The sequence below is a fragment of the Mytilus galloprovincialis genome, chromosome 9, assembly GCF_965363235.1.
Source record: "Mytilus galloprovincialis chromosome 9, xbMytGall1.hap1.1, whole genome shotgun sequence".
NCBI lineage: Eukaryota > Metazoa > Mollusca > Bivalvia > Mytilida > Mytilidae > Mytilus > Mytilus galloprovincialis.
The window spans coordinates 26,415,826-26,437,047 of record NC_134846.1 but is presented as its reverse complement, the minus strand read 5'-3'; the positions used below and the strand labels follow the sequence as shown (position 1 = coordinate 26,437,047).

The 21,222-nt window shown below is 34.1% G+C and overlaps 1 protein-coding gene across 1 annotated transcript in view; it reads right to left on the bottom strand.

The window, feature by feature from the left end:
* Positions 1-628: 628 nt before the first annotated feature.
* Positions 629-21,222, bottom strand: part of LOC143044712 (BTB/POZ domain-containing protein KCTD5-like) — a 61,245-nt gene continuing 40,651 nt past the window's right edge. The window contains exon 6 of the mRNA XM_076216797.1: positions 629-917. Within this exon, the coding sequence (XP_076072912.1) occupies positions 888-917 (30 nt within the window). The 3' untranslated portion in view covers positions 629-887. The remainder of the gene's footprint in view (positions 918-21,222) is intronic.

The window sequence follows — 21,222 nt, the reverse complement described above, 5'->3', positions numbered from 1 at the left end:
TTAAGAAAATGATTAATCTGTGAGCTATTGCTCACTCCCTACATAATTATTCTGTAAAGGAAATTGATAAGAGATGGTCATAAAAATGCATTACAGTATAGCATGCTTCCATGAAGTTTGATACCATTAAATTTCAGAAGCTATGATATATATATAAAAACACAACTTGAATTTCAAACATGGCTATTGTTTGTATGAAAATATAAGTTTTTAAATAAACATGAAATGGATGATAAAGGAATCTGAATATGCATCACACTGTAACGCATGCTTGAGTGAAGCTTGATAACCAAATTTCAGGAAGCTGATTTGTAGTTCCTGATAGAAAAGTGATTAAACTCTAATTGCATGGATTGACAGACATACAGACAGACATAAGTCAACCAGGATACCCCATGGAGCTGGGTACCATTATTAATCAACACACCTGTCCAGTTTCAAACTTTTCAGCAAATGGTTTTTTTTAATGTTATTTGGTTATTTGGAGAAAAACATATATTCCGAGGTTTTAATTTCTAAAAGTCAGTGAATGGAAAAGTTCAAAAAGGATTAAGAATTAATTTGTTAACCTATAGAAAATTAGTTAAATCGAAATAATGAAATCCTCTTAGTTTAATAATGAACATGATTAAAGCACCAACATTTATTAAAAAAGGGCTTGCTTACAAAACATTGACAGACATTAATAAATTAAATCATTTCTAAAATGTCTAACATTTACAAGAATGACTTATTTAATTAAAAGAAAAGCTTTTTTTTTTACAGTACATACACTAAAATGACAATTAATAGTTAACAATAAAATCAATATCAAAATATCAGTCTTTAGCCTAAAAAATTCTAGTCACAAAAAGGTGTGGTCATTATATTATAAACAATGGCATTCTTCACATTCTTGATCCTTTCTGCTGCAAGACCTGGAAAAAAACAAGATAACTTTTAAAAGCAGCAGGTTAATTATTTGTGGTATGGGTCAACTGTAATAAATTGAAGTGAGTCAAAACTTTAATTTGGCATTAAAACTAGAAAGATCATATCATAGGGAATATGTGTACTAAGTTTCAAGTTAATTGGACCAACTTTATTTAAAACTACCTTGACCAAAAACTTTAACCTGGAGCAGGAAAGACAGACAGACGAACGAAGGGACACAAAGACCAGAAAAAATAATGCCCCTCTACTAGTGCTATTGTAGGTGGGGCATAAAAATATTGCAGATTCCCATTAAACCTGGAACCAATGGATAAAGAGACATGGAACTAAGTCCTTTTTTTAATCTTTCAAAATTCAGAATTTACCTTTATCTTATTATCTTTATTTAATGAAGTGAAAATCAAAAGTTGTAGGGTGGATACAAAATTTATCTCCGACTCACATTTTCACTTTGGCAATTTGCAATCTAGAATTAAGCATACTTTAACTTGATCTTAAAAGAACTGTAGAATGAAAAAATTGCTTCAACGATTGCAGCTGGATACGACTGCAAAGGTTCTACCCTGAACAGTTGGGGCAAAAATGGACACAATATTCATGCTTGACACAGGCCTGAATTTGGATTTTAATTAAATATTTGACACATAAAAGGTTTTTGACACAGAATAACTGTAGTCTAAGCACTTAGAATTGATTATATGATTTGAATTTATATTCAATTTTTTGCTATTTTGCAATACACCATGCTGTTGCGAATTGACCAAAAATCAGCCCTATATCTAAAGCGTTTAGAAAAAAAATCTGTATAGCTGTGATTCTCAACAATTTATCCAAGTCCAAAGCCTGTAATTTGAACAAAAATTAGCGCAGCATAACAAAACTTAAACCTGATCTGTAACTCATCATGGTTAACTCACATACCAAAAATCAGCCCATTATCTGAAGGCGTTTAGAAAAAAAGTCCCTATAATGGTGTGTTGCGGAATGACGGAATGACGAACAAGGGTAAAACTATATGGCACCGACAACTTTGTTGCGAAAATTAAAGTCTGCATAACTGTGATTTTCAACAATTTATCAAAGTCAAAAGCCCGTAATTACTTTGGCCAAAATTAGCGGAGCAGAACAAAACTTAAACTTGATCTGTAACTCACATTACAACAAGAATGTGTTCAAAGTACACGGATGCCCCACTCGCACTACCATTTTCCATGTTCAATGGACCGTGAAATTTGGTGTAAAATCTAATTTGGTATTAAAATTAGAAAGATCATACCATGGTGGATCTTGTGTGGATAAAATGCACTTCTGACGTATTAAAATTTTCAACTTGTTGCCTTTTGTTGGCTGTTGTTCATGTGTTTCTTTGTCAATTGTATTCTCCTATTTATTTATATTGTAGTCCTGTGGTGTTGAGTTGTCATTTTAATGTTATATTTCACATGGCTATGAAAGGGGAGGTTTGGCATGCCACAAAACCAGGTTCAACCCGCCATTTTTTTCTTTAAAAATGTCCTGTACCAAGTCAGGAATATGGCCATTGTTATATTATAATTCGTTTCTGTGTGTGTTACATTTTAACATTGCGTCGTATGTTTTCTCTTAATTTTGAGTGTAAATTCACATTGCGATAAGACATGTCACGGTACTTGTCTATCCCAAATTCATGTATTTGGTTTTGATGTTATATTTGTTTTTCTCGTGGGATTTTGTCTGATGCTTGGTCCGTTTCTGTGTTTGTTACATTGTAGTGTTGTGTCGTTGTTCTCCTTTTATATTTAATGCGTTTCCCTCAGTTTTAGTTTGTTACCCCGATTTTGTTTTTTGTCCATGGATTTATGAGTTTGAACAGCGGTATATACTACTGTTGCCTTTATATACCATAGGGAACATGTGTACTAAGTTTCAAGTTGATTGGACTTCAACTTCATCAAAAACTACCTTGACCAAAAACTTTAACCTGAAACTAGCACTTTCATTTTCTATGTTCAGTGAACCATGAAGTTGGGGTCAAAAGTCTAATTTGTTTTTAAAATTAGAAGGATCATGTCATAAGGAAGTGTGTACAAAGTATCAAGTTGATTCAACTTCATCAGAATGAATGTGGTCTAATAAACTAAACAATTTTATTTTTTTGCTTTTGAGCAATACTGTGACTATGCTGTTGAATATTATTTGCCTCAAAACAAATATTTGAAGAAATTTTCTTTTTAATTTCTGAAATCTGAAATGAGAAAAACTGACCCCCACCAATTTTTGTTCACCTCCCCCTTTCCCTTATTCCAAAAATGATCTCAATTCAAATTTCTAATGGGGTTTTCAACAATAACTACTCATTTAAATACATCATAAAATATAAAATGCATACAGTCATGGTTAAAATTAATATAAGTTAATAGTAACTTCTTAATCAAAGAGCTGAAAGCTCTGAGGAAAAATGACGCCACTGTCTCTAATATTGGGATATTTTTTATGCAAGTCTTGATTTTCACATACCGTAATTAGTTTAACAAGGCAACATGTCTCGTAAGCATATAATTGATATTCCTGTATGTGTGTGTGTGTGAAGTGAAGATGACAACTGGCTGGTTTTTTTTAAATCAAAGAGCCGAAGAGCTCTAAGGGAAGAGACGGCCATTGTTTCAATTGTTAGGGGGGTATCTTTTGATAGTCTACATACAAAGAATGAGCAAAAGAACAGCTAGAACATATAGAAAGGCTAACAATAATGAAACTAATTGTTGTTTATTGTTATTTCATTTCCTTAGTCAAGAATTCATCATAGAGACAATTTGGACCAATGAGATCTGCACTTTCTAAATCAAAACATTTGATTACAGTTGGGAGTTAATTATCTTAAATTCAATTGAATTTAACAACTACTACAATATATTTTAGAATTTTAATTGTGTACAACTGAACGGCAGGCTAAGACCATTCTCAATTTGTTGTGACAGTATTCTCAAGAAAGTGAGGACTGAAAAATCTATTCAGTTTTATTTTCCATTAATAAAGTTCCCAGTTACAACTCTCATCACAGTGATACATGTACTTATAAAATCAAATATGATTGATATAAGCTGTGTGAAGTTTGTTTCCAGATCCCACATTTTGATATATCTGTAAAATTCATGAATAAATAGCTTTAAACTACAAAAAGCAATATTTTAAAAAAAAAATGAAAAAAAATGACCACTACAATAATTATGTTGATACGCAAAATTATTTTTTAATTGATGACTACTTATTATATATACTTAATGTGACATTTTTAATGTTCAGATACATTACCTTTCATTTTAGTGGGTAATTACTCATCAATTGAGGCGCTCCTTAATTGGAGAAAGATTCTAAAAACATAACTTTACAGAAAGAATGAAAACTGGAGTTGCTCTTCCCAATCTCAATAGGTATAAACTACAACCAGGTGCTCCGCAGGGCGCAGCTTTATACGACCGCAGAGGTCGAACCCTGAACAGTTGGGGCAAGTATGGACAAAACATTCAAGTGTGATACAGCTCTGAATTTGGATTGTGATCAAATTTTTGACATTACATGGGTTTTTTTTACACAAAACAAATGTCAAGATTTTACAAATCAATTAAAGATTTCTTCTTCAAACTTTTTAAATCTAAAATTAAATAGTTGACACAGCATAGGTTTCTGACACAGAATGAATGTGGTCTAATGAACTTAAAAGTTTTTTTTTGCCTTTGAGCAATTCACTATGCTGTTGAATATTAATCCTCTCAAAAAAATGTTTGAAGAAATTTTCTTTTTATTTATGAAATATGAAATGAGAAAAATTTAACCCCCCCCCCTTTTTTTTCACATCCCCGTTTCCCTTTTTCCAAAACTGATATCAATTCAAATTTCTAATGGAGTTTGCAACAATAACTACTCTTTTAAATACATCATAAAATATTAAAATGTAAAATAAAGTGCTTGTTATCACTGAATGGTAAAGATTATTTTAATTTATCAGTTGGTAGTAAAAAGTGAATATACATTGTATATTGTATATAACAAAGATTTAAGTTGATTCTGGACAAAGAAAGATAACTCCAATTAAAAAAAAATCTTGCTATTGCACAATATTTTGCAATTAGATATTTCTTGCTTACTATTCTGGACAAAGAAAGATAACTCTAATTAAAAAAAAATTTGCTATTTCACAATATTGTGCAATTAGATATTTCTTGCCATTGCGCAATACTGTGCAATTGAAAAGACTTGCTATTGCACAACACTTAATATAATAATTTTAGATCCTGATTTGGACCAACTTGAAAACTGGGCCCATAATAAAAAATCTAAGTACATTTTTGGATTCAGCATATCAAAGAACCCCAAGATTTCAATTTTTGTTGAAATCAGACAAGTTTAATTTTGGACCCTTTGGACTTTAGTGTAGACCAATTTGAAAACAGGACCAAAAATTAAGAATCAACATACACAGTTAGATTTGGTATATCAAAGAACCCCATTTATTCAATTTTTGATGAAATCAAACAAAGTTGAATTTTGGACCCCGATTTGGACCAACTTGAAAACTGGGCCAATAATCAAGAATCTAAGTACATTTTTAGATTCAGCATATCAAAGAACCTAACTGATTCATTTTTTGTCAAAATCAAACTAAGTTTAATTTTGGACCCTTTGGACCTTAATGTAGACCAATTTGAAAACGGGACCAAAAGTTAAGAATCTACATACACAGTCATGACAGTTAGATTCGGCATATCAAAGAACCCCAATTATTCAATTTGGATGAAATCAAACAAAGTTTAATTTTGGACCCTTTGGGCCCCTTATTCTGTTGGGACCAAAACTCCCAAAATCAATACCAACCTTCCTTTTATGGTCATAAACCTTGTGTTTAAATTTCATAGATTTCTATTTACTTATACTAACGTTATGGTGCGAAAACCAAGAAAAATGCTTATTTGGGTCCCTTTTTGGCCCCTAATTCCTAAACTGTTGGGACCTAAACTCCCAAAATCAATACCAACCTTCCTTTTGTAGTCATTAACATTGTGTTTAAATTTCATTGATTTCTATTTACTTAAACTAAAGTTATTGTGCGAAAACCAAGAATAATGCTTATTTGGGCCCTTTTTTGGCCCCTAATTCCTAAACTGTTGAAACCTAAACTCCCAAAATCAATCCCAACCGTTCTTTTGTGGTCATAAACCTTGTGTCAAAATTTCATAGATTTCTATTAACTTAAACTAAAGTTATAGTGCGAAAACCAAGAAAATGCTTATTTGGGCCCTTTTTGGCCCCTAATTCCTAAAATGTTGGGACCAAAACTCCCAAAATCAATACCAACCTTCCTTTTGTGGTCATAAACCTTGTGTTAAAATTTCATAGATTTCCATTCACTTTTACTAAAGTTAGAGTGCGAAAACTAAAAGTATTCGGACGCCGGACGACGACGACGACGACGACGACGACGACGACGACGACGCCGACGCCAACGTGATAGCAATATACGACGAAAAATTTTTCAAATTTTGCGGTCGTATAAAAAGCAACATTTAATTTTTTTAATTTTTCTTTTTAACCATTTCAATAATTATGTTGGTACACAAATTTTTATTATATAGAAGACTACTTATCATATACTAAATGTCACATCTTAAGTGTTCAGAAACATTTACTTTGATTTTAGTGTATAATTACTCACCAATGGAGGTGCTCCTGAATTGGAGGAAGATTCTAAAAACAGAACTTTACAGAAACAATGACAACTGTCGTTTCTCTCCCCAATATCATGTATCCCCATTGACATTGTTTACCGCGAAAGTTGACCTACAAGTTATCTGATTATAGCCTCAGATTAAAGCATTGCATGTTGGTGTGTGAATGATCTACACTACAGCAAACATCATTAGGTTTAAATTTAACAAATACGGATTTTAAATTGGTATTCAAATACTGTGACTGGTTTTTATAATGAATAAAAGATATCCATGTGTGGCATTCCTACAATGACATCACTAGGTTAGATATATTTAGAATATTTCGTAATACTGATTTTTCCGGACTGTAAAAGAAACGTATGTAGTGTAAGGGAAAGCTCAATATACGATAATTTCACGAGAAACGGAAGGGAAATGTGTAAAAAATGTATTTAAAGTAAATCTGTTCTCCTTGTCATCAATTTCAGTATGACATTTTGAGGGGGTTTCCAAACTATCAAAACAAAATGATTGACGTGAGGGAATGATACTCTGGCCAACCCCATTAGGGAATTGACGGCTTGACGCCGTCTTTCCCCAAAAACAAATGAATAGGTCAAGACTACCTGAATTGTACAAATAAATACCGTAGAAAGGCTTGTATATTTCTCACTGGTACACAGTCCAAACCCCCTTCTCCCACAAAATTTTAGATAAATAATCTTTTTGTTACTGTTATCAAAGGTCTAATGAAACTCAGGTAATTTCAAAGAATTCTAGTCAAAATGGCACCTGGTCAAATCGGTACCTGGTTAAATTGACACCTGATATAGTCAATTCGTCACCCATGTTAAATATATATTTTTAACAGTATTTTAAGCAAAAGGAGTAAAAATAAGAAAGGGGTTGCCAGATTTTTTTTTCAGTATTTAAGCAAAAAGGGTTAAATACCTAAAGAAGGGATTGTCCAAAAATATTAACTTTCACATTTTTAGGGGTTCATGTACATTTTGTATATATTTATTTTTCTCCAACTAAATGTGTATTTTTAATTATATATATGAGGTATATTTAGGAATTAACGGTATTGGATATTTTTTATGCATTTTTTAACCAGTTGAGCATTTTACAGGATTAATGGTTTAATGCTGTTTAAACTTTCCTGAAAAAAACACCTTAAATTTGCTAATTATTTGGCATGAAAGTTTGATTTATTGAAAGGGACTCACTCATAGTTTTCCATTTTATTTTTCTAATTGTCTCAAAACAACAGCTTGGGTTAGGGTTTCGTTGTTGACCTTTATACACAACAACATAATAACTATGTACTTGGTAAAAGTTATTAATTAATTGAATAAAAAATGTTATAACAAATATTATTGGATGCCGAATTGACTTAAAATAGGTGCCGATTTGACTACATGCCGATTTAACCAGGTGCCGATTTGACTTGTACATTTCAAATCCTCTGCGATCGTTTGCTGTATTTTCTTGAGAAAACCTGTTTTCTATCATCAAACAGGAGTAGAAACTGCTTGAAAATGATTCTAGAACGCTTCATGATTGTTAAAATAAGTTTAATTCACTTAAAAAACAATTTTGAAACTTGCGATGTTTCAACAGGAAGTTTAAAAAGCACATGTAAAAGAAGAAATTAACCGGTGAGAGTCGAAATCCGTACATCGTAACATGACAGATATCACTATAACACGCCTTTGAAAATAAAACAGTTCCATCCTTTTGTAAAACAGTCTTTAGGGGTCAGTAATTTCCATATGAGGATTCGAGCTTCGCTCTCACCCTATATGGAATTAATCCCATACCGTAAGCTTATTAATATAATATTGAAACGCAAGCAGTTTGTAAAATTTAAAAAAATAGAATCATGCGCAGTTTAATTGGATAAAAAATTATATCCTGTATTGTTTGAACAAATTGATAATGTCATTAAAATAAGATTCCATTCCTGCTCATCTAATTTAAAAATGAAATATAATCTAGTTAGTTTGCACACATGCGCATGGGCGTTTATGTAACATATGAGGTAGAATGTCATATATGTCACATGTATTATTTTACCGTTATTCGTCTGAGCGGCATCGGATTGAATGACATAGAAGTTATAAATTGCACTTGGGACACATTCTTGTTCTGATATGTTTTTGCATTCAATTTATTCTAGCTTTAATTTTTTTAAATAAAGATAAAAACATAAGTTGAAGGAGTGTATTGTGAAAGGTGAATAAAAGGTGAAATAACTCAAATTACTATTTTAAAACAACCTTGCAAGACACAATTATTAACGACATAAAGCCTTAGGTAATGACTATTAATCGGCAGTGCGTTTGACACCAAAGCTGTCAAGTGAAGCCATGCACTGAATGGTTTAGTTAATTTGAGTTTATACAGCTACATGTAGGTGAACTTCTTGTCCAAGACCAGAGAATTACGAATTTACCGGTATTGCAATCAATATGATATCAGTCTGAAGGCTCTGAATCCAGGTGAAAAAGATATCCCGGGTTATCTATTTTTCTCAGATCACACCCGCAGGAATGAGGATACGGGTCAGTTTACAAGGTATGAAGACGTCATATTTATCGATTTGACACAATATTTTTTTGTGTAAAAAAAATCAATTTACAGGGACAAGTGACTGTGCGTCGGACTATCGGCTGTCGGATTATAAGACTGTCGGACTATCGGATTATGGGACTGTCGGATTATGGGTCTGACCCCGATGATGCCTCCGCTAGCATAAAACATTATAAAGGGACATAACTCAAGAACTGTAAAAGTGAAGCTGCCAAAAATTGAACTTAAACTGATTTTAGAGTTAATAAGCATTGTATACACATTTCATTAAATTTAGTTGAGACAAACCTAAGATAATAGAACAGAAACTAAATTTTTTTTCAATTTTTCCGTTTGTAAAGGGGCATAACCCTAGAATGTTAATCAAAGTGCTTGTAATCACTGAATGGTAAAGACTGCTTTAATTTATCAGTTGGTAGCAAAGTAAATATTGCATTGTATATTGTATATAGCATTGATTTAAGTTGATTCAACTACTATTCTGGACAAAGAAAGATAACTCCAATTTTTTAAGAAGATTTCATAAAGCATTGGTTTTAGGTGATTCAACAACCATTCTGGACAAAGAAAGATAACTCCAATTTATTGTCTTGAAACTACAAAAATGCTTGTTTTTTTCCCTCTTTTTGGCCCTTTATTCCTAGACTGTTTGCCCCATAATCCATAAAATATATCCCAACCTTCTACTTAGGGTATTAAACAGTGTGGTACACTTTCAGAACAATTGAAATACTTATACACAATTTTTGTCCTGACACTAGATAAATGCTTGTTTTGGGCCCCTTTGGGTCCCTAATTCCTAAACCTTAGGGACCATAACCCCATAAATCAATCCCAAGCTTCCTTTTGTGGTTATAAACATTGTGTTAAAATTTTATTGATTTCTATTTACTTATACTAAAGTTATTATCCGGAAACCATCCGTCTTTGGACGAAGCTGACGACAAAGCCGCCGCCGATGACGACGTGATACCAATATACGACTACAAAATTTTTTGCGGTCGTATAAAAATTCACAACACCCCTTGGAGCAATTACCCCCAAGCTCAATCACAACCTTTGAAGTATGGAACATTGTAGTACAATTTCAGTCTTGAAACTAGAAAAAATGTTTCTTTTTGGCCCTTTTTGGCCCCTAATTCCTGCATGTTTGGGACAATGACCCCCAAACTCAACACCAGCCTTCCCTTTGTGATATGGAATCTTGTGGTATAATATCAGAGAGATCCATACACTTACACACAAGTTATTGTCCGTAAACTACAAATAAACTGCTTCGCTAAGAGCAGCTGGATACACCCGCAGAGGTCTGACCCTGAACAATTGTAGCAAAAATGGACACAATATTCAAGCTTGATACAGGTCTGAATTTTGACATATTATAGGTTTTTATATTCAATTAAAGATTTCTTGCTGTTGTGCAATACACTTTGCTGTTGTGCAATACACTGTGCTGTTGCGCAATACCTAGCAAATCTGTTGTCAGACTATAAACAAATAAAATTCTAATGGGAGCTAACATCAATAGATATCAACAATTCATTATAGTTTCATGAGAACTGCTGAAAGCATTTTTGAGTTTTTGGCCGAATTTACTGGAAAATCCCCCTATTTTTTTTTAAATATAACCGCACAACTCGAAACATAAAATCTAAAATTTATAAAAATCCAAAGGAGTCAATAGATATAAACAATTAACCAAAATTTCTTGAAAGTTGGAAAATCCACCTTTCATGCCTTTTTTTAATGAATAAAACCCCATAACTAGGAAACGTAAAATCTAAAATTTATAAAAAAAATGAAAAAGGGATCTCAGGTCAATAGATTTAAACAATTCACCAAAGTTTTATGCAAATTGGTTAAAGCGTTTTTGAGTTAATGTCGAACATGTTGATGATGGATGGACGGACAGACAGACGGACATTGATATTAGTATGATTCTTAAAAATAATTCAACTGCACATGTAAAATGTACCTGTGTTCTCTTATTAATTTACGTAATCTGAATAGATTTTCAACTTTAAAAAATAGCCAATCCTCGATACAAGTGTGTGAACAATGTTATTATTGTATTTTATTTTTGTACTATCAATTCCAAGTTTACTTTCCACAGCAGTCACTGAAAGTGAGAGAAGGTATCTCACTTCGTACCTCATCACTTAATTTTTTTACATGAGTTCTAAGAGGAACCCCATTTCTAATATTAATTCATTAAATATTTAATTTGTTTTTAAGTCAGTGGGCACGACTCCTTTCCATACACATTCCTCTCTTTAAATTGCCATCGCTTTTAAAATAATTCAACGTCTATTGACAGAACGGGTTAATTTTTTTCGACGTATCTTCATATTTTGATTCTAACATTGACAGAAGTAATAACTCGAAGCGATAATATGGAAGACTTCATTTCGGCTAAAGGGATGTTCTAGTTACACCTCTACGTTTTTGACTACATTTTTAAAAATTTAAATGTTGCACATGATTTAAAATTATGCAACAACAATAACCCTCAATAGCAGACAGACATAGAAATGATCTGTTGAGTTTCAAATTAATCAATGGAGTGGGGAATCCAGATAGAGCAACCATTCAGTCTGATACCTCTGGAGGTCAAGAAAACTATATGCATGCCCAGACCTAAACAAATCATAGACTTGTGATTTGTAGCAAGGACATATATTAAATATTAATCAAACGACCTAGATGGTTCTCCATTTCTTTATGGAAGTTCAATATCGAATAACAGTTTCATAACGGTGACATATAATTAGAAAAAACACGCATATATAAAAAAACAAGAGGCTCTCAAGAGCCTGAATCGCTCACCTTAAATTTTTGGCTTAAATCTTCCATGAATGATTATTTTGGGTTTTCAATTTATATAAATGGTTCTTCGATTCCGTCATATCTTCTTCAAAAGCAAAAACAAGAGTGGACACACTGAAATGTCTCGTTTGTCTCGTGTTCATAATATAATTTAGGATGAAAGTATAAAAAAACATTGTATACCCCAATCATTACATTATTGCTGTTTACAGTTTATCTACATCTATAATAATATTCAAGATAATAACCAAAAACAGCAAAATTTCCTTAAAATTACCAATTCAGGGGCAGCAACCCAACAACGGGTTGTCCGAATCATCTGAAAATTTCAGGGCAGATAGATCTTGACCTGATAAACAGTTTTAACCCATGTCAGATTTGCTCTAAATGCTTTGGTTTGTGAGTTATAAGCTAAAAACTGCATTTTACCCCTATGTTCTATTTTTAGCCATGGCGGCCATCTTGGTTGGTTAGCCGGGTCACCGGACAAAATTTTAAATTAGATACCCTTTATAATGATTTTGGCCATGTTTGGTTAAATTTGGCCAAGTAGTTTCAGAGGAGAAGATTTTTGTAAAAGATGACTAAGATTTACGGAAAATGGTTAACAATTGACTATAGGTTGCATTTCTGTAAATATTGACAATGCAATTTCCCATAGGAACTCCTTTTACGGCTAAAACTGTACCACTTTTACTATGAAGTTTTGAAAAAAATCTTATCCTAGAATTGAAAGTTCATATGCACCACAATTTTTTTCAAAGGTCAAAATATAGGGCTGTGCGGCATATTTTCAACGTTTATATGCCCTGAACTTCTCAGAGTTTAAACTTACACTAATTTTCTTAACGACCCCTACCTCGAATGAAAGGTTACCACAGATTTCAATGTAAACAATATGCACGTGTTTATTTACTGGTAACATTCCCAAGTTCTGTCTCTGTGATATGGAACACAGAGAGCATAACTGGGAACCAGTATGTAAACAAAATCAATTTTCTATGAATATTCAATAACTCCCCAAAAGAGGCGTGTTTTGAGAAACAGCTGTATTTACAAAGTGCAACCTATAAAGGGCCATTTCGGTCAAGTTGACTTATTTGTAAATCTTACTTTGCTGAACATTTTTGCTGTTTACAGTTTATCTCTATCTATAATAATATTCATGATAATAACCAAAAACAGCAAAATTTCCTTAAAATTACCAATTCAGGGGCAGCAACATAACAACGGGTTGTCTGATTCATCTGAAAATTTCAGGGCAGATAGATCTTGACCTTATAAACAATTTTACCCCATGTCAGATTTGCTCTAAATGCTTTGGTTTTTGAGTTATAAGCTAAAAACTGCATTTTACCCCTATGTTCTATTTTTAGCCATGGAGGCCATGATTTTTGATGAAATGGGAATTAAAACACAAACTTTATTCTAGATACCCTAGGAATCAATCAGATGAAGTTTGGTTTGAATTGGTTCAGTAGTTTCAGAGGAGAAGATCTTTGAAATAGTTTACGACGACAATGACGATGGACGGACGACGGAAGGACGCCAAGTGATGGCAAAAGCTCACATTTCCTTTTGGAAAGGTGAGCTAAAAAGGGAAATATCAAAACATTAAGATTATGAGAAGAAAATTATAGGAAATTTGTTTAAATTCGATCTGTTTGTTTGTTTTTACCCTTTAAAGCATGACAATCTTAAGAATATGAGATGTTCCTCAATATTTAGAGCACATCGCTTGACGTGAGGGCATGGGCATGGAGTCAATGGTATTAGACTACAGATTGCTTGACAGCAATTGCATCCCAAAAATAGATCCCAACCTTCCTTTTGTGGTATTAAACATTGAAGTACAATTTCAGAGACATCAAAATACTTACACACAAGTTATTTATTCTGAAACTAGAAACGTTCTTGTTTTTAACCCCTTTTGTGCCCCTAATTCCTAAGCGGTTGATCAATCCCAACCTTCCTTTCAGTGGTATTGAACCTTCTGAAAAAATTTCATACAGATCAATTCACTTTTAACCTGATGCTCCACAGGGCGCTGCTTTATACGACCGCAGAGGTAGAACCCTGACAGTTGGGGCAAGTATGGACACAACATTCAAGCTTGATACAGCTCTGAATTTGGATTGTGATTAAATAGTTGACACAGCATAGGTTTCCGACACAGAATGAATGTGGTCTAATGAACTTAAAATTATTTTTTTTTGCTTTTGAGCAATCCACAATGCTGTTTAATATTAATCCTCTCAAAAAAAAAATATTAAAAGAAATTTTCTTTTTAAATTTCCGAAATCTGAAATGAGAAAAATTGACCCCCCCCCCCCAATTTTTTTTTCACCTCCCCCTTTCCCTTATTCCAAAAATGATCTCAATTCAAATTTCTAATGGAGTTTGCAACAATAACTAACCATTTAAATACATCATAAAATATTAAAATATAAAATGTCATACAGTCATGGTTAAAATTAATATTAATTAATAGTAACTTCTAAAATCAAAGTGATGGAAATCACTCATGGAAAGATTAGAAGAGTAGTTTGAATTATTTCAATTAAGGTATGGTGGGGAAAAATGAACATTTATAAAGCACTATTGCTGAAAATTGCATTTACAGCAGGTCCTTAGAAGGAAACTTGCTTTTCCAGTATGAGGATAAAATGAGCTCAAATTAAATAATATGGGTCTCTTAATTTGCACAATTTTATTTAAACTGCAGTTTATATCTTATCAAAATTATGTTGCCAGTTCTGAACATGTTTCAAAAAAAACAAAAAAATGCAAAAATTCTTCTTGTAAATGTTACCAACCAAGTTGAAACAGAGGTTATATGGCATTGAAGATTAAAAGTTTTAGAGTGCCTTTTGATCAATTTTTAATATTTTCCAACACTTTTCTGTTACACCTTTCCTCAATTTGTGTATTTCCTTCGATTATATTCTTAATCTGTTTATGTGTTCCAGTCTAGGAGGATTATTCATCTTTAACCTTATAAGAACATTAAAACATCATATCATCGCTACCATTCCCCTTCTCACACAAATCTCAAACTGAACATTGCAAGGTCATACCAGTTCTGGAGAACTTTTCAAAGGACAAACGTCATCTAGGACACAATTCGTGGCTAACCACAGAGTGAGTTAACTTTACAACATTGTTTTTGAAGCCTTCAAATTACTCTATAAATATTTGAACATTCTCTCTGTGAAACATTGGAAATTTAACTGCTCTTGAAAGTACAACATTTTCTCGGATTCAACGGACTGTGCTATCTATTACCTTTGACATTTCGTTTTAATAACATTAATTGAACACATTGTAAAATTGTATTTTATTTGTTTTTCAGCTTTTTACCATTTGTTAGATTGGTTTAAGAATAAATTATCAGCACTTGATAGTCTTGTTGCTTGATCCCAATCGTCGGTTAAACTTAATGGTCAGGCCATTACAGTAGAAAGTCTACAACTTGCCTGTTGTGTCTCACAGATAACGCCACTCCACGTTAGTTATACAGCTACATAACAACCTACCTGTTGAGCCATGCATGTACGCGTCATCCCTTGACGTACAGTAAATTGACAACAACTTGTCTACACATCTCCTGAACAGGAAATACAACGGAGCATCGTTCGTAGCTGTTACCTTGACACTATGCAACACAGCTTGTGCGTCCTAGGCAGCAAACCAACAACGTTGAACAAACATTGCCTACAAATAGTTGATTTACATCAGGGATCCAAGTCACGCGGAACAGCAAGAAGAGGTTTAGCCCCCAGAGGGAGATGTCACTGAAGAAACAGAAGAAAATCGGTCTAAAACAACAAATGTAGATGACAATGCCGAGACTAGGCGAGTGCGTGAACTTACTGAAAAGGGCAGGGAACCTTTATAGAAAAACGGGACAAGTTCTATCACGACTTAGAGGCCCTATGGTCAAACCTAGAATCTCAGTTATTAGAAACCGCCAAGCCTCCTAACGACCTCCAGCAACTGTTAACAGCACAAGATAAAATTGTACAAGCCTGTACTAAGTATCGCAGGCTCACAGACGAGTACTTGACATTTCTGAAAAATACAAAAACATTAGACAGCCTTCAAGACATTGATACGTGCAAATTCTCAACGGATATTCGAATGTCTAAAGTCGAACTGGCAATTGAAACTTTGCAAGAGCATCGCCTTACCTTGACAAAGGCTAAATCTACAAAAACGAGGACATCTAAGGGCAAGACCACCTTGCACATTAGTGGAAGATATTAGCAAGCAAAATCAAGGGAATTGTGCAAATGGTGATACAAGCATGAAAATTACCACAAAGCATCATTATTATATACTTTTTAAGAAATAACTGCTGGCCATTAAAAAAAATATTTTTTTAAAGATGGCCACGGCCATTTTCTAAAATGGCTGTTTTCTTCAGTTTGAAAATATTGATTTTTCTGGAAAACTTTTCTTTGAACTTCTTTTGGTAAAAAACAATCATCAGGTTTGGCGGATACCTTCCATACATCATATATTTATTAAAAATGAATATTTCACATTTCCAGTACATGCACATGCGCGAAAATGTTACAAAATTCTTTCAAAATAATTTGAACTATTTACTATATATTTAGTGTTTTTGGATTTCTAATGATATTATGAATTGGTTTAATAACATTTTTCAAGGTTATGATACACATGTGTTTAACACTTTTGCGCATGTGCAAACTATTTATAGACACCAAGAGCTATTTGTATGCCATACCAGGCAATTCTCAGGTATTCGATGGATAAGGCGAAAATGTGGTGAATCCCGCAGAAACATCAATTGTAACTGCAGATCAGCCACTTTTGGAAATGTCTAAGCAAATTCTTTGGGAATGTCCTGATTTGTACGGACAAATAAGTTTATCGTCATGTTTGGTGGATTGCACATTGAAATTACTTGTTATAAAACTCTGATTGATATATTGCATGATAGGGGATGGACATGTTGTCTTACTAAAGTCAATATTGCAGCACCAAGAACGGCAGATTCTTTTTATGTATGTTCAAATGTACCTAGGACTAGACAGGCGCATCAGATAACTGCATGTCTTTTGCTTTAACTGTTAATTTCGGATTATGAAAGCTAAACTCAGAATATATAATTATGTCATGGCTCTGTGACGTTCATTGATTTTAAAGACTGGTGTATAGAAATAGTCATCTCGACCACAGTTTCATTCCTGGCGTTCAATTATAAAATAAGAACTTCTTCTGATTTTAATATTATGCTCATTTCATGAGTGAGATTTCGTACTTTACAAACAGTCAATATAAAGCATGATAGGATATTGATTTAGGTCTTGATCAAGTAAATTATGCTTGATCCATCTCCAAGATATGACTTCCCTTCCCGAACATCACCCAAAGGTGGCAATGGAATTTGAAAATGATACTTGCACTGTACGTAAGACCAGCAAATTTCTTTCTCATAACACAATTGATCAGGCACAAAAACGTGACATATTAAAACAAAATAATGCAATTGTGAAGGGCGATATTGGTGCTTTAGGATTAACCGAAGATCCCATTTAGACCAGTGGATGGATGGAGTCAGTATACAAGAGGATGAATTTGAAAGATCTTGTGGTTTGGGTCATGCTATAACAGATGCACGACCTAATGAAGACTCTACAAAAAACACAAAAAGATGTCTTTAAACAGCTTTGAAGGCTTTGTAAAGTAATGAACAAGTTTAGAAATTCATTTCTAGAAGAGTTGTCAGATTTGTAAAAAAAAATACTCCATTTAGGAAATTGTTGAACAGGTAAGATATGTAAATAAACTCCAAGATATTGGTCCAAACAATACGAAGATCTTTTGAAGCAAGTGCAAAACGAAGGAGAAACTGCTTTTTATAACCAAATAAAAAATAACAACTTCCTATTTTGGCCGGAAAATGACACTTCTATGCCTTTGTCAAAAACATAGCTAAAAAACCTTAAAAGTGATTGGGAAACTTTTCTAGACTTTTCCTTTCTTGTCACAGTAGACTTGGAATATTTCTTTATCCATAAAAACCAAACTGTCCCTCCGTCTTTATCGCAGGATGTTTCTTGAAGTAGTGGTATTTTAAAATCGCTGCAAATGGGTTTACTTGAAACATTCTGCGATTTACTGATCCAAATTCGGACCCATTTATCGTCGGTGGGGCAGCAATGGTTCATTCCAGGTCACAAAGTTGGGCAAACATAGTTGATGATTATGCAAATAATGTCATGCTGCCCTACATATAATCTTGCATCGATAAGTATTCAAGAGTAGACATTGCAGTTGATGTTTACTAAATGATTAATTTCAAGGCTGTGACAAGACAAAGGCAAGGTTTTTTTTTGTGCCAGATGGAAAGGTGTTGGTTCTGATAGGACACAAAGGGTTTGGAGTAGTTTTCTCTGTGAAGATGACAACGAAACGAAATTTTTCAAGTTTCTAAAGAGACTTATAAAAATGTGTTTGTTACTCATGGTGAAAATATTCTTTTCAACTTCAATGGTGAAGTTGAAATCATCTCTTCGTTAATTTTACGGACGCCATCACGAGTTGGTTGACCGTTATGGAATAACCGTTTCACAAATGATATCGGATATGTTCCTTACGTCGTTACTACAATCCCCTTCCCTTTCATGAATGTGACCTACCGAATTAGACTATTTACCGGATTTGTAATCACATAAGCAACACGACGGGTGACACATGTGGAGCAGGATCTGCTTACCCTTCCGGAGCACCTGAGATCACCCCTAGTTTTTGGAGGGGTTCGTGTTGTTTATTCTTTAGTTTTCTATGTTGTGTCATGTGTACTATTGTTTTTCTGTTTGTCTTTTTCATTTTTGGCCATGGCGTTGTCAGTTTGTTTTGGATTTATGAGTTTGACTGTCCCTTTGGTATCTTTCGTCCCTCTTTCAATAAGGATACTTCCTATCTACCCCTTGTAATCATGAAGAAGCAGATACACGAATGTTTGTCCATGTTCGGCATGATTATGAGAAGTGCAGTACTGACACAGATGTAATAGTATCAAGAATTGCAGCAATCGCAAAACTAGTTAGAACACAATGTGGATAGGTTATGGAAGGAATAAAGACTTTTGATGGTTTCCTGTACGTGACATATTAAATGCGTTTTGTCCTTGTGCAGCTGCCCTTCCTTTTGTCCATGCATTCAGTGGATATGACACTTTGTCGAATTGTCGTGGGAAAGGGAAGAGGTCACCTTGGCTAACAATGGAAGGTTTTCCAGATGTAAAGGCTTAAGTATGAAGTGAGGCACGATGTGAATTATTTGCCAGAAAGTAGCGGCATTGTGAATCAATTTCGCCTACAAGAGGTTCTTTTCCAGAGCACATCAAAAGAGAAGTAAATCAAGAGGGAGTTGTTTGGGCTCAGACTGATTCATGTATTCGACAGGTAAATGTACCAAGTCATGAACACTGGGGTTGGATGAAAGAAAGAATCAATGACAGTTGGAAACCGAAATGGACTTCTTTGACTGCCATTGCATCCTCGTGTCAGGAACTTTTGAAATGCGGAGGCAAATATCCAGCTGTGTTTGTGACCGTAAATGCTACCGTTCTGGCCTTCCTTGTACGGGTTGTTGTATAGGCAACTGTCAGATAATTATATGAAGAGCAACCTGTCTTTCTAACAAAACTAGGCATTTTAACTTAACAAAGAGTGTTATTACTTGTTAAGTTGATGAAAATTATTAAAATATTTTCTACGTATTTGCCTCCAATTTGGAACCGGAAATCACTATTTTTCTTCATTTATGTGTTGTTTTGTCGTACTAAGGAGCTGTTTTTAACGTTTTATCATAACTTACATCGGATTATACCTATAGCACATCTTTCAAGGGTTTACACCCCTTGTGAAATCGCTTGAAAGTAAAAAAATCGAAATTTTTGACTTTTTTGCCGGCATTTTGAAACCAGAAGTCACCTAAAGTTTCATTAATGTATTGTCTAGTCGTAATTTATGAACTGTAATTTGCATTTTATCAAATCTAACATTGGATTTTACATATAACACACCTTTTTCAAAGGATTAACAAATAATGTTTAATTTGTAATGACGCCATTTCCAAAATGTGTGGTGGCCATCTTGAAAAATAGATTTTTTTTTCTGGCCAGCAGCGGATTTTTTTATAAGTATCATTTAGTTAACCTTTACACCAAATTTCATGCTTGTATCACGATTTGCACAATTATGTCTATAATATCTCCCACTACATGTCGAGCCTAGCACGGAGAAAGCGTGCCAAGGCAGAGTCCGCTAGATCGAAGATAGCCTTTGCCGAGCAAGAAGCTGCCCCCCTAAAGCAGTAGGCCGTTTTACAGGAACAGACCCTATATAGACAAACAGAAATCAAGGCCGAAATGGAACAAGAAGCTATCCGTGCAAAACAAGAGGCCACACATAGAAAAGCTGAAGCGGAACAAGAAGCCACACGTAGAAGAGCCGAAGCAGAACAGGAAGAAGAGAACATCAAAGCTAAAAAAGAACATGAGGCCGTTCGCAGGAAAACTCAAATGGAACAGGAAGCCGCATGTGCGGTCCGAAAAAAAGCCGAACTTAAGGCCGCTAGGAACATTCTCGAAGCAAAAAGAGAAGCTGCAGCCGCTGAAGCCGAGGCTCGTGTCCTGGAAGACGACGGAAGCCAAGCAGTTAACGATCTTCCTGACGAAAAGGAAGACCCGCTCCAGTGTGTGCAAGATTTCGTCAATAAACTTCCTGTATTAACTGCTGTAAAGGAAGTAACAGGAACTCACAAGATAAGACAAAGTCCTGGTACGATTGAACTGAGTCATGAAGCACCAGCGTTCGTGCCATCCGTGGCACTGAACTTGCCGCCACAGACATCTGCTGTCTTGCCTTCCGATACTAAGTCACCAGAAGTTACCTTAATCCCAGATCTGGGAATAGTAACCGGCATACAAAAACTAGGCCTTTCAGATGAGATCCCTGCTGAACACCAAAAACAGGGTGTTAAAGAAGCGATCCCTGTCTTACGCACAAAACAAGACGTTATAGAAGAGATCCCTGTTGCATACCAGCAACAAATCAATCCCACGTCGGAGATAACTAGATTTCTTTTACGCAAAGACCTATTATTCTCCAGGCTAACAAATTTTAATGACCAGGCAGAATCCTGC